At 38.7% G+C, this 14,925-nt stretch overlaps 1 protein-coding gene across 2 annotated transcripts in view; it reads right to left on the minus strand.

The window, feature by feature from the left end:
- EMB2729 (Alpha amylase family protein) overlaps nucleotides 1–14,925 on the minus strand; it is a 421,581-nt gene that overhangs the window by 325,290 nt on the left and 81,366 nt on the right. For both annotated transcript variants that reach the window (XM_089421556.1, XM_089421555.1), the window contains one exon: nucleotides 6,041–6,116. In XM_089421556.1, coding sequence (XP_089277682.1) covers nucleotides 6,041–6,116 — 76 coding nt within the window. The remainder of the gene's footprint in view (nucleotides 1–6,040; nucleotides 6,117–14,925) is intronic.

Raw genomic sequence — 14,925 nt, forward strand, 5'->3', positions numbered from 1 at the left:
CTCTGATTTGGTTGAGAGGGAGAGATGAGTACCATAAAATGTCCGTATAATGGTACTTGGGAGGACATCTTGGCTAGGTTGGTATTAAGATCTCATGTTGTTGTTTGGCCTTAATGATGCCTAGATCCCAATGTGGGAGGTTATCTTGGTCATGTGGAGCTCCATTGTTGTGTTTGACCTTGATGATCCTTGGATCCCTAAGGGTTGGTGTCTTGGCATGAAGGCATAGATGGTATCTATATCCAATTGGGTTGATAACAAGGTTGTAGCCTGATGGTACCTATAGTGGCATGTTGCCTTGATGACACCTTAGTCCTGGCAGTTGCTTAGATCCTTGTATTAGTGTCTTGGAAATGACACTTGGATCCTTAATTTGATGGACCCTTGAAATAGTGTCATTGACACTTAGATCCTTGATGTGTTGGATACTTTGGCAAATCTGATATCCCTAGCATTGTGTAGATTGTTGTACTCTTCTTGAACACTTCAAATTGAGGTCGACCTTGTACTAGTTGAACAATTATGAATACCTCCCTAGTTAAGAGGAAGTGTTGAGAAAAGTAACTAGTATTGTTCTTCATAATTGTTGTCTAGCTCATGACATGATGTAATTCATTTATATTTGTCGAAAGAAAAAGAAAAGAAAAATGATTGTAAAAGAAAATTATTTATAAGCATGGGTTTCATGCTTTATTTATTTTGTTTCTAGGTCAAAGCAACCATTGAGTGCTTCTAGGGTTTATGTCATGAGTCATTGTCCATGTCATATTGTACTAGACCCCTCTTGGGCTTATTGTGTCAAAGAAACAAAATGTATTTTATGTATTATGGTCAATTATGGCTCCTCCACCAAGTCGGCCTCAGTAAGGGTGCTACAACCACTATAAATAAGCAAGATTTCAACCTCATTTGCTCATTTGCACTCAAGGAATTCAATCTGCAATTGAAGATATGTGAATTGGCAAGAAAAGAAGGTGAAAAAGGTGCAAAAAAAATCTAGAGAAGGAGAAACCCTAAAGCGAAGGAAGAAGACCAATTTTTTCTTGTCTATGATTCACACGTGCGAAGAATCTGAATTTGCAGGAGGGCCAAAGTTGCAGGTCTGCAGTAGGGCCAAAAATCTGATGCAGGAGGGCCAAAATTTGAGTTTGATGCAAGATTGAAGCAGTTTGACTTGAGTTGACTTTTGAAGTTTGGCTAATCATCTTGGAAGGCTGACTTGGTGGATTGGAGGAGGTCTTTGTCTTGGTCTAAGGGTTTTGGTTGTCTCATTTGATTTGGTTCTTGAAGAAGAGAAGAGAATTTTGGGTTTTCCCCTAGAGAGGGGTTTTGCCCTAGTTGAGAGCCTACATCCTGTGTCTCCATTGTTTTGATCTTCATGCATTAATGTTTTGATAGTTGCTTGATGAAAAGAAGTTAAAAGAAGACATAACGAAGATAATAAGATTACAAGAACATCACAAGTAATTCTCAACATAAGAAAATATTTTTGCCCTTCTGATTTTCTAACAGAGACACCATTTAGATCAGATCTTGGAGGCAACAAGGCATTTTTCCTATGTTGCGTAGCTACCACTCCCAAAGTTTGGGAAACACATTCTTGGGAGCTTGTGAGAGTGTACAAAAGGCTCCTAAATGAGTAGGTACATCAAAAAAAGGGGGTACTTTGGAATGTTTAGGGAGTATTTTTACCAAAGTTCAAGCCATTCTAAATTAACATTTCCAGATTTAGGGAGATGCTTCGAGTGTGTTGAGCCTCATCTCTACGAAGCTTTTCTCAAATTCCAAGTTTTTGACACAACCTCACATGGTAAATAATTGGGGGATTACCCCATTGAAGCCTAATAAAACTAGATTACCATGGGCACTGATATTTAGAATGGTAATGGATACAAGTCTCTACTCTCTTGAGATGTGCCGCCCATCAAATGGTTATGGGCTCTAATGCCACTCAGCAAAGGTTGAAATGATATTCAAAGCTTAGTTGGAGTGACCCTGCACAATAGCTTAGCAGATTTTTGGGATGAGGGGTAGAGGATCATATCACTTTGTGTTCTACTATCATAGATGCATCAATAATTGTGTGAACGGCTCCCTTGGAAGAGAGACCAAAGGACAGCTTGGAGCCATGGAGGAGAGAATAAAGAAGAGCTTGGGAAGAGACCAAAGGAGAGCTTGGAGCCTTTGAGGAGTACTTGTTACCCCTCTAAAGTTGCCTTTAGATATTTGACATTTGAGTTAAGACATTGTTGGACACCTTATCTGCTAAGGGTTGGTGTGGAATATGAACAATCATTGGAGTCCAAGAGACCACTTGGTATATGAAGACCAAGGGTCACAAGGAAATGTATAACTATGTAAATCTTTGCAAATTAATGCAACTAACAATCATCTTATTTGGTTGTCCATTTCATCTATGTGTTTAACATGGTATCAAAGCGGGCAAATTTTGGCCCTGCTCCAATTCGAGCCACTTGTTTTGTGGACTTTCTACATATCAGTTATGCCTTCCCTATTTTTCAGGCTGCAGACCTGCACCAAACCGTTTCTAAATTTGTGAGATTCTACACCTGCACCATTCTGACAAACTGCATCGATTCTGAGATGCTCAGTGAACGTTTTAGTTTTCAACGCAAAATGCTATTCTAGGCGTTTCTTTGCAATTGTGCAAAATAACTGCACTTCTACCAAATTTGCACTGGAACAGTCTTCCTTTACGTTCGCTCAACATTTTCGCACCCATATGAAAACCTGGATTTATTCTAAAACTCTCCACCTGTCCACCCTATCTGCGCCCATTTTTGGTTACTCTACCAGTGCCCCGCTTGGTTCTCCCATCCTCTCTGCTAGTCAAACCTGCCTGTTTGACCTTCTCAATGAAATTCGTGCAATGCCCTCTCCATAAATCATGCAATGCCCTCTCTGCAAGGGGTTTTGCATCAAAATTGTCAGCGTGAGACGAGTTTCGTAACAGTGAAACGTACATGCTGAAACTTAAGGGTTTCTTTTGGAATTGGGCTTAGTAAAGAAGAAATCTTGTGAAGTCCTCTGGAGATGAAGATCCCACCACTTGATTCGATCGGCAAAGAGAATTAACATAGCGAGACCCATTGTTGGTGCCTCTGACAATGCCAAAGGGAATCACACTTTTTGTTATCATCCAAACATTGCTATCCATGGTTTTGTCAACAGTCGTGGGCTATCAAATTGAATAATGACATCAACTAGAGACTCGATTATTGTTTAAAAGTTATAGATTTGAACAGTTGAATGCGTGTAAATTAGTTTGATGGTTTTCGATCAAGGCCAATAGTTCGAGTGCCTAGAGGGTTCAATTTTGTTCATGTTTATGCATCCTTCTTTAATTTGGTAATTCGAGTAGACATCACATCTAAGGCCGACACAACATCATCATCTCTCACAGGCCATCGCTTTGGGACAGTTGTGGTGAGCCCTTTGAGAGGTGACATGCTCCCCCATTCGAAACAGTGTTCTTCATTACTGTTTTTACTTCCATTCTTTGTATTGTTGTTGTGTTCGTGCCTACATTAACTATCACTCTCATGGATTTCCACATCAATTCCTTTATTTCTTAGAGGAGTTTATTCATAATTTGATGGTAGTAGTTACTACAATATATTGCAGATCAAAAGTTGACAAAGCATCACTAAAACACAAGTGAAAAAGAGGCAGTGAAGTTTGAGGTACTTTACAATCATCATGGTAATAATAGAAACTGCAAGAGGAGAGTTCCTGGTGGGGGTCTTTGTATTTATACATATTTGTCTCCATTCAACAATTAGTGAGCCGAGCTTATGCACCACAATTTGAAATCAACTTTAAAGGGATGCTAATGTAAACACTTGTTTGGTTGAAATACTCAATTGAAGATCTGGTCATGTGAGACTTATCAGTTATCCAGTTAAAGAAGCAGCTGAACAACTAGCTAGAGAATTTGCTACAACACTGTGCATTTGGTCTCTCATGGCACTTTCTTATATGACTTAAAAAGGTGCATTTTCAAGTTGAAACTGACACTCTCCTCAATTGTTGAGCATGATTTGTTAACTAAATGGCTGAAATTACTGAGTTAATAAAGTTTCCAGATACTCTCATACTCTCCATTGCTGAGTCTAAAGATAGCCAAAATCAAAACCACTCTTGTTGACATTCAAACATGTCTACAAGATGCTCAAAAAAAGATTGAGTTTCTACAACTCGAATCTCAATTCTAGCGAGAAGAGCTACAACAGAATAGACATCATTTTGAACCTATTTTTGTTCAAAACATTGAGACGGACTGCCATTAGCAAAAGAAATTGTAGATGCAGTACCCATTTCAAGAGCAAATGTGCAGAAAGATGCAGAAGTTCAGTATGCACTTCCCAAGCCAATCATCAAACCTTCAGAAGAGCTTGTTAGCAACAAGAACAAAACAGGTCTTGGATATGACAAAGAGGTATCCTTTCATACTCCATATTATTCAAAACCCATCAAGTTTCAAAGTGTTGGATTCCTTCAAGACAGTTCATCTTCACCGGTTTTTGCTTCTCCTCCTCAACCACAAATTGTCAAATGCCAACATTGCGATAGAGTTGGCCATGTGAAATATCATTGTTTTGATCTTCACCCATGTAAGCATTGTGGTCAGCGCATTCATTCTTCAAATAGATGCTTCAAAAACAAGCCTCCTGCAAGAACAAAGATTCACCCTGGATGGATCACTTCTTGGCAATGGGTTTCAACAGCCAAGAAGATATTTAAATCATACGACAGGATTTGTTCTCGAATATTGAAAAGTCTTGCAGTTGAGATCTCTTCATCTTCTCACCTTGTATTTGACAGGGGGGAATTGATGGTAATCTGCAAGTTTCAAAAATAAATCAAGCGAGTTTGAGCTACAACTTTAACTTGTTGCCTGAGCCTTCAGCCAGAGATAGACATACCCAAATTTAGAGTTGTATCCAGAGACACAGAAGCCCCTAAGCATGCCTATGGTTGGTGGCCTTCCTTAAACCACCGTAGGTTGAAGACCTCCCTTTTTCCAGGTTGAAGGTCTCCCTCTTCAAAGCATTAAGGAGCACTTCCTCTAGCAGAAGACTTTAGCTTCTTGCCAACTTTGAAAGGGTTCTGGGAACTACACAAAGCGTTCCAGGTTGAGACCAAATGGTCTCCCTTTCCAAGACAATAGGGAGCACTTCCTCTGGCATAAGACTTCAGCGTCTTGCCAGATTTGGAAGAGTTCCAAGAACTGCACCAAGAGTTCTAGTGTTGGTGGTCATACTTAAACCACCACTGGTTGAGACCTCGCGTTTTCCCACCTTATACCTTCATTTGAGAGAGCACATTCAGTCTATTATTCTTATGCACTATTGTATATTTGTATTATAGCTCTCTTCTTGGACTCATATATATCCCTTCGGATTAAGGGGGGAATGTTGGACACCTAATCTGCTAAGAGTTGGTGTGGAATATGAACATTTACTGGAATCCAAGAGACCACTTGGTATATGAAGACTAAGGGTCACAAGGAAATGTATAAATATGCAAATCTTTGTGAATAAATGCAACTCATGATTATCCTATTTGGCTATCCATTTCATGTATGTGTTTAACAGACATTGCCACCTTTGATGAGGACTTAAGTAGTAACAAGTACAATGTAAACTTTAACATATAGTATACCCATTACTTACGGCTGTCATCTAATGTGCAATATGGTTGTCCATTATGTCTAATGTTGTCTTTGCCTTTACATTAAATTCTTATGGACAGCCGTAATAGTCATAAGTTATTTATCCATATTCATATCAGCCCAACGAAACATGTGAAGTAAACTTGTATGCTCCCGCAATTTCACCTTACTAAACTTGACCAAAAAATAACATACAAAATTAAAACAATTGGAATCTTAAAACATACAGAACTCTGAATTTGGTATGGCTGTCTGTGTTAATTTATGCTTTCTTTGTCATAAAAAATGTGAATAGACAATGTGAACAGTAACGTAAAAGACAATGTGAACAGTGAGGTAAATGACCATGTGCAGTGTCAACTAGGTGTTTAAAATCCTCAGGAGTGCCAAATCGACTGCTGACTGCAAACATACTTGTAACCTGCAATAATAACCAATAATATATAGATAAGATTATAACCAATGTAAGTCATGAATCATTATTGTAGTTAACTCCAAAGCTAGGAATGAAACTTTTAAATAAAGAGCTGATGGTTAACTACATTGATAACATGAAGCGCACAATAAATGATCAGCCAAAGAAATTGGCATGTAAATTTCCCTCAAATGGTAGATGCTTCAATATATAAATCAACAACTATTGGAAAGGAACACAAAGAACAAAAGAAAGTAAACATGTGCATTTAAAATGTGTAGTAGTAGTGTTTTATAGATTGATGCAAATCTCCTTAAATTATATTGAAAAAAGAACTTGATAGACAACACAAGGAAAACACTAATAGGAAATTAGAGTGCATGCTGTGAAAAAACAACGAGGTGGAAAGATTAAAATAAAACTCCTTTTTGTTCACATCACAACATGTAACATGCATAAAATTATAAATAACATTACATGATAATTAATAATAATGATAATTAACTAAACCTTGAGATGCAACCCTTCACCCTTGTAACCAATTAATGATATTTACACCGTCAGGAGTGGTCTTGTAAAACATCACATCCATATTATTCAATAATATTACATCCTATAAGGATTTTTAACCCTTATCCTACTTATTTTGGATATTTAATTGATGAATCAGCTTGGCTCTGTGACCCACCACCATTGGGTGACCCCATAGGAGAAATTTTCTCCTAGATTTGTCTTCATCCAGCAACCAGCAGCCCCTTGACAGCCACCTGATAGCTTTGATGTACTACTTTTCCCTGCCACCTGAACCAACGGTTGTGTACCCTCGCTCATCTGTCATGATCGTATATTTAAAGGTGGGCCAGCCAATCCAAAGGTATGATTTTTCATTATGTAATTGGGTGTTTATGCTTGTTTTTCTTGGGCACACTTGGGCATGAATTACTGGGAGCAGTGTTACTTGGGAGCGGGAGCGAAAGCGGGGAGCGGGAGCAAAAGCGGGGAGCGGGAGTGAAAATGGGAGCGGGAGCAACATTTTCAAAAGCCCCCGGTTTGGGAGTGAATCCCAGAGCGATTTTTATATAATATATATATATTTTTATATTTGTTATATTTTGATACATATATGTCAACAAAAACATATAAAATGATGAATTAGATATAAAAAACATAAAAAAAAAACATAGATTGATCATTGAACCATCAACCAAAAGCTCGTTGAACATTTTCAAAAGCTCCCAGTTTGGGAGCGAATCCCAGAGCGATTTTTATATAATATATATTTTTTTTATATTTTGATACATATATGTCAACAAAAACATGTAGAATGATGAATTAGATATAAAAAACATAAAATAACAAAAAAAAACAAAGATTGATCATTGAACCATCAACCATATAACATCAATCATCTAGAAGTTATAATCTTCATCAACCACGTCCACAAGTTAGTAACATACAACATATTGAGTCTCATGAATCATGATTCATCAATCTTGAAGTTTCAACTTCAAGCTTTCAAAATTGAAAATTCAATATATAACATTTATCATCATTGATCACCAAAGTTGTACTTGTAAGCTAAGTTTAAACTTTAAACTTTAACCATTACAAGAAATAATACCTAACATGAAATGAAATGTTATAAAATGAATTATCAAATGAAATGAAACAACTTTCACGAAGCATCATATTCATAATTCAAAATCATTACCAATGAGGTATAATTGCCAACTTCAAACTTCAAACTTAAATTGTCACAGTCACATATTGTTTACAAAAAATATCATTATCATATGAAAGAGTCAAGACTCAACAGTTATGAAAACTAATAGAAACTAGAAAAGACAAGTAAACTGTAAATCTATTATCTACTACTACATGTGGCCCTTCCCATGAGAATTGTCTAATGTATGAGCAGGTCGTGGTGGTCTTCTAGGAGTCTCCTGCACAAACCGACGACCAGAACCAGAAGGCACATGCCCTCCACATGAGGGTGTAGATGGAGGCGGCGACAGCAAAGGAACAAGACTCGGAACTCGAGCACTGCTACTGGATGGTGAAGGTGGCATGGTTGTTGCTTCATCTTCCTCTCTTATAAGTTCCGCTTCCAGTTCTTCAAGATGTATAGTGCCATCCTCCAAATTATCATCCTCTGGGTGGTTGTCCTAAATTTTATATGTTGGATCCTCATAAGCCCGATCACAGTAATGACTCAACAACCTCAAGTAGTAGTGCACATAAACCAAGCTTTCTACCCGGTTTTCATTGAGTTTGTTTCTTTTCACATTACATATGAAGTTGTAGGTGCTCCAACACCTCTCTGCAGAAGAAGTATTTACAACCTGTGAGAGAACTTTTTTTGCCAATTTTGGCAAAAGTCCATGGCCGCCATATGATTCCCACCATGTTAGAGCATCAAATCCGTCATCCATTGCATGAAAGGTACCAAACAAACCAGTGCAACTAAAGTATCTGCCTATTTGAAGACGCACACTAGCACATTCCCCCTGCCAGGTATCAACTTTTCTAATGCTTGCAAATACCCTGTAGATACCTCTTCATCTATATGGGGTTTGGCCCTAACCCCACCCCCTGGTGCAAGTTGGCCCAACCAAGATGTAGAGTAGTATTTTGGCATAAGGATATACGCCAAGCAATGTATGGAACATTAAGTTTATCCCATCGTATACACACACAATCGTGAATCAGTGTATACAAGTTGGGATCATTGTTATGAACAATATCTTTTATTTGCCCCAACATGGTATCCATCTGCTCATACACCTCGCCAATCACTGGTTTATATGTATCTGCAAACCAAATCATGTCATAAATGGGCTTGGTGAAATCCAATACTTGCCTCACACGTGCCCAAAACATACCATCAAGAGCGGCCTCCTCGACCTATTCAAAACCTTGCCTGTCAGCTGCATTTGTAGCCCTTTCCTTTAATACCTGCCAGTGTGGACTTGATACCATGCTAGCCAATGACTCTCTTACCTTCAAAAGGTGCCTGAAAGTGAGGTAATGGCTACCAAATCTAGTCCTCGCAATCTTCAACAACTCCAATCTCGAGTGACTGCGGAAAAGGCCATGGGTATTGCTATGATTTGTAATAAATTTTATCATTTGTTTGTCTTTCTTGCACAAATCACCAATCCATTTGTATTGTTCGTTTTTGTTCTTAACAATATCATGCATCAAAAGGTTCAATGTGTGAACCAAACACCCAGCCCAAAATATGTTGGGGTATTTATCCTCAATAATTGCTCTCGCTACCTTACAATTAGGAGCATTATCAATGATGACTTGGATGACATTGTATGGCCCAATATGGTCAATTGTTTCAAGTAATGGTTTTGCAATGTTGATGCCAGTCTTGAACTTGTCTGAGTAATCATATGCTGAAAGAAAGATGGCACCACTAACAAGCACAGCAAGAACATTTATCAATGGCTTGCCTTTTACATTTGTCCATCCATCAGATACAATGGACACCCCATGGTCAGTCCAAGAACTTGTCATTCTATTCAAAGAATGTGATATTTTTGCTTTTTCATGATCAACTCCAACGGTTCTTGCCTTGTCATACCCAAGGCTCTTGTATCCTTTAGGGGCATCATTTATGGCAGAAACCATTTCGTGCCAATAAGGTGAGCGAAGAACATTGAATGATATCCCACATGCATAGAGAAACCTGTAAACTTTTGAATCCACATCATTCCTACACCCTTCATCAAGGAAATCTAATATGCTTCTACGCCTTAAACCTGGTGACCCTGTGCCTCCATATCCACTGCCTTGGGAGGATGCTGAAGGAGTTCTTTGTGGATGTGATTGTGAGCGTGGTTCAAAGAAACCCTTTGATTTTTTAGATTTGTATAGAGCTTCCTCCTCTTCCCTTATGTATTTGGCTATATCTGCTACTGACAGACCTGTACAAGTTTTGATTCCTATTTGTTTATCTCCATCCCATGGCATTTTCCCGCAGAGGTGTTTTCTGGCACGGGTGTATGAACCTATGTAATTATTGTTGCAATGGAGGCAATGAAATTTAGTGGTTCCACCCCCTTTCCCTGCTTCAGGCCTGTTAACATATTTCCACAACGGGGTTTGGTCTTGTTTAGTTTTTTTAGCTGACTCATGTTCACTCTCCTCCAACTCCTCCTCACTGGGGTTTTCATCAAATCCACTATGTCCCCCTTCTTCATTTTCAATTTCAACCCTCCCTTTTCTACTCTCCAGCACCATAATAACCAAAAAAGGAACCAAAAAGAAGAAAATGCCAAGAAATATAACCATGATGTTTGAAATTTGAAGTTTTGAATCTGCAAAATTTTAAAAAATGGAACGGGAATGGGTATGCGAAATAGAGAAAAATTTATTTATTTATTTAGGAATAAATATTAAAAAAAAATGCTAGACACTCTATTCAATATTGTAGAGCCCACCTCTTTAGCGTCCAATCTCCACTTGCAAACTCTTCAATCTCCCCTTGCTCTTTGCTTTCTCTTGCTCTCTCACTCTCTCCTTGCTCCTCACTCTCACCCTCTCTCAATCTCAATCTCACTCTCACTCTCACAATGATGAAATGAAATGAGGGAGGGTCTATTTAACCCTGCCTCCCTCCCTCACTTTATTTACACAAAAACTTTTTTTTCCCACCGAAATTTTTTTTCCGCGTGTCTCCGTTCCCGGCAGTCGCTTTCGTCGCTCCGGGGGAGCGATCGCTCCCTGACCACTCCCAGGTTATAAAAATCGCCCTACTTCGCTCCGGAAATAGGCAAGGAGCACAATTTTTTTTACAGGAGCGCGCTCCCGACCCGCTCCCAAGTCACTCCCGCCCGGAGCGCGGATTGGGAGCGGGATCGAGGGGAGTGCTTCCCCGCAACACTGACTAGGAGACTTAGAAGAAGGAAGGGTTTTAACTGTACTCTTGTTCCCTTACCTCAACTGGAGGGTTAATCTTGAAACTTAGTCACGTGGGATCTCCTTTATTGGATATTGGCTTTAGGAAGGGCACTACGTGGAAAAACCTAATCTTGGTTGTGTGGTCCCACTTCCCGATATCATATATCTCACCCCCCTCTGCTCATTACAAGCGCTTTTCACACTTTCCCTATCTAGGTCCACATTTGTCCATTGGGTCTTAGCATCCCCTTCCCCTTGTCTAGACCTTGGATCAGGTCTGGAATAATGCCCAGAAGGTCGATGCAGCTAAAGAAAAAAATAAAAGCATAATATGGCCACATGCAAAAGAAAATATACCACAAAATGCAAAATATGGTCTGGACAAACATATTAGCATGTGCGCAAAAGAAAAACATGAGCTCTACCCCTTATCATCATGGCCATCACCCTGGTTCCTAGGGCCCCTATGAGTGCCCCTTTCATCATTAAGGAAACCATGAATGTCCCAACCCCTAGTGGAAAATGAACTACCCCACCCTAAAGTGGTAATCATTGTTATATCATACACATCATGCTCTCATTCCCTAGAGCCCCGAGTAGTAAAATAAAAGAAAAATCAATAAAAGGTAAAAGGCATATGAAAAATGTTGAAATATGTAACTAGGTTCAGTCTTCATAATGACATATGTAATTGTGATTTTATGTATATAATGTAATGAAAAATAAATTTGTTATTGTTGTTCTTGAGGCATGGGTTTCATGCTCAAGGAAATTTATTGTTAGGTCAAGCACCCATTGTGAGCTCCTAGGGCTTCTCATTGAGTCTACAAGTCATTAAGCCATTGTCATGTATGAAAGACCCATTTGAACATGTTACATATTGTAAAATAAATTATTTGAGTAAAAATAGAGTCAAATGACCCCCCAAGACCAAGTCAAGACGCAAGCTTCAAGTTGGCCTACCTAAAAAGTCATGTCAACCTATTAAGGGACCCTAGGAGGCCTGTATAAAGGAGGACTTGACCTCACTCAAGGAGGCATTCATTCAAGCACAAGAAAGTTTGATCTAGACAAGAAAGGAAGCCTAATACCTAGCGAAGGAAAGAGAAAGAAGAGTGAAGCATTGAAGGTCTGTTTTGGGCTAAATTCCTCCACACATGCAAAGATTAGGGCATCATCCTACAGCGAAAGAAACCAAATTGCAGTCACTCAAAGGGCCAAAGTTTGGGTCAAAGAATGTCTATCTAGCAAGCGAATTACCAAGGAAAGGGAGTAAGGCCAAGCGAAGTAAAAAGGGAGGCAATTTTGTCCATGTTCGAGACACACGTGTGACCTAGGGTTTCTGCAGAAGAAGACAAAACTGCAGGTCTGCAACAGCTAACTGAAATTGTAAGTTAAGGTCAAAATCTGAAGCAATAGAATAAGTTTGACCAGGTTGACTTGAAGGAAGAGATGTTCATCAAAAGAGGCTTTGACTTGGTCTTCGAGGAGTTTTTGGTCAAGGGTCCAGGTCTTGGAATTCGTCAATTGAAGATTCTATAAGAAGAAGAATTCTTGTGGATTCTCCTCTCAGATTGGAGATGTTTTGGCCCTAGCTAATCGCCTATATCGCGTGTCCTTTGTCTTATTGTTCTTTATGATTTGATAGTTGCTTGATGAAGAAAACACTAATAATAACAAAGTGAAAGAAGAAGCTAACTAAGCAAAGTAAAAATGCATCACAAACAGTTATCAAGAAAGAGAAATCACCTACACTTGTTGCCCCTAGATCTCTTAACATGGTATCAAAGCTTAGGTAACAACTCAAGGAAGGGCAGCTTAAAGAAGGACACTCAAGGGTCGAAACACTAGAAGATCATCAAGAGCATCAACCATCAAGAAGGACCTCTCATCTCAAACGCATCACAAGGACAAACATTACATCATCATCCTAAAGAAGGAAGTTTCTAAAGAAGACCTCAAAAACCCTAATTCATTCAAAGAAGGACTCTAGACTTGAAGCATTCTTGAGAACCTCGCTCAACCATCACATTGAAAAGGAGATCTCAAAGACCCTATCTCTACTCAAATAAAGAAGAACTACAAATTGGAGCATCTTGAAGCCCCTACATCAAAGAAAAACAAGGAAAACGCATTGTCATCATTATCAAGGATTCAAGGCGATCTCCCTCTTCTTCAGTCGAAGATCACTTTTTGAAAGAAGACATCTTCATCAAAAGGTCATCTTCCACTATCAATATCATCATCAAAATAAAGATGGCAACAAGTGAAGATATTGTCATCAAGGAGTATCTTCACAAGTATCTTTATGTCCACATCTGAATCTATAAAAATGTCTTTTTGCAAGGAAGGCAACAAGTTGGTTGGATCATCAAACTTTCTTGCATGGAAGAAGAGTTCAGATTTGATCCTCGTAGAAAATGAAGTTGTGGAACATGTTAAGGGCTCAATCACTAAACCTCTAAAGGAAGAAGCTCAATCTCTTGCAAAGTACATGAAAGGGGAAGCAAGGTCTCAAAGGATACTCATAGAATCTATTAAAGATCCCCTCATATCCTATGTATCAAAGTTGGAGACATCGAAAGAAATATACGACAAACTTGTAGAATTCTTCTCCGTAACTACTGCAAGAGAAGTAATCGCATTAAGACAAACTCTACAAGATGAGAGACAAACTCTACAAGATGAAGATATCAAAAGAAGGAATAGCCTCATACTTTATGAGGGTGTCAGAAATTAGAGACCAACTACAAGAATTGGGAGAAATAATGCCTGATGGGCAAATTACCACCATAGTGCTCAATGCACTACCAGAGGAATGGGGCAACTTTACATCAAGCATCTATTGAAAGAAGGAGGCTACCCCATTCAATGAACTTTGGGCATTGTGAAAAATTGAAGAAACCAGGCTAAATGCAAAAAGTGATGTAGGATCAAACGAGCAAGCACAAGCATTTGTTGTCATGGCTAAGAGAAAAGGGAAGTTTGGTCCTAAGAAAAAATAAGAAGAATATGGCCAAAGTCCAATGCTATGGTTGTCAAGAATATGGGCACTACAAGAGAGATTGTCCCAAACTCAAGAAGGACAACAACAAAAGAGGAAGGGAAGAAGCCCATATCACCAAAGAAGTGGAAGAAGTTGAAAAGAAGAAGTCAAAGAAGGAGGAAGTAAAAGATCTCTACTATGATTGAGATAATCTTCTTCACTGAGTTCTTTTTAGTTCTTGTAAAGTATAGTTTTCATGGTAGGAAGCATTAGAAGCATGATAGGATGCATCAATTTAGGAGAATGGATTATAAGAGCATACGATTTAAGGAAGAGCTCATGACAAAAACCTTGAAAGATAGCTAAAGTAGAAGTCTATGGCAGTCGTCATTTGAAGGAAGTAGCTCTTGGTAACCTCATTGAAAGCACAAGTAGTACTTATGGGTAGAAGAAAGTCATCTAGTATAGAACTCACCATACATCATTGGAAAGGAGCATTTGCAGGATGAGGATAATCAAGATCCTCTGTTGGAATTTTAACTAGAAGGTTCATCTCTTGGAAGAAACAAGTGTCTCTTTGAGAATTCCACCTTGGATGGGATTCATTGTTTCAAAGATGGTATGATAACAAAGGATTGCAGTAGGTCCAGATGATTGGAGTACTTTCAATCATGGAAAAGGAAGTTGTTGAAGGAATTCTAGATGACCAAAAGAAGAAAATAGGTACGAATGCATATGTTTGACAAAGTCATATCATTATGTAGTTGCAGATAGCATGGGTGAATACTCTACCTCATGAGTATGATCAAAGGAAATGGATTTCTTTCAAGATGCATGAAGGCATGACTTACATATTAACTAGATGAAATCAACATAATATGTCCTGATATGGAATATGAGGTGGTTGACAAAGATGAA

The sequence above is a fragment of the Pinus tabuliformis genome, chromosome 6 (genome assembly GCF_031772625.1).
Source record: "Pinus tabuliformis cultivar Carrire ecotype Pingquan chromosome 6, CPIR1, whole genome shotgun sequence".
In the NCBI taxonomy this organism is placed as follows: Eukaryota; Viridiplantae; Streptophyta; class Pinopsida; order Pinales; family Pinaceae; genus Pinus; species Pinus tabuliformis.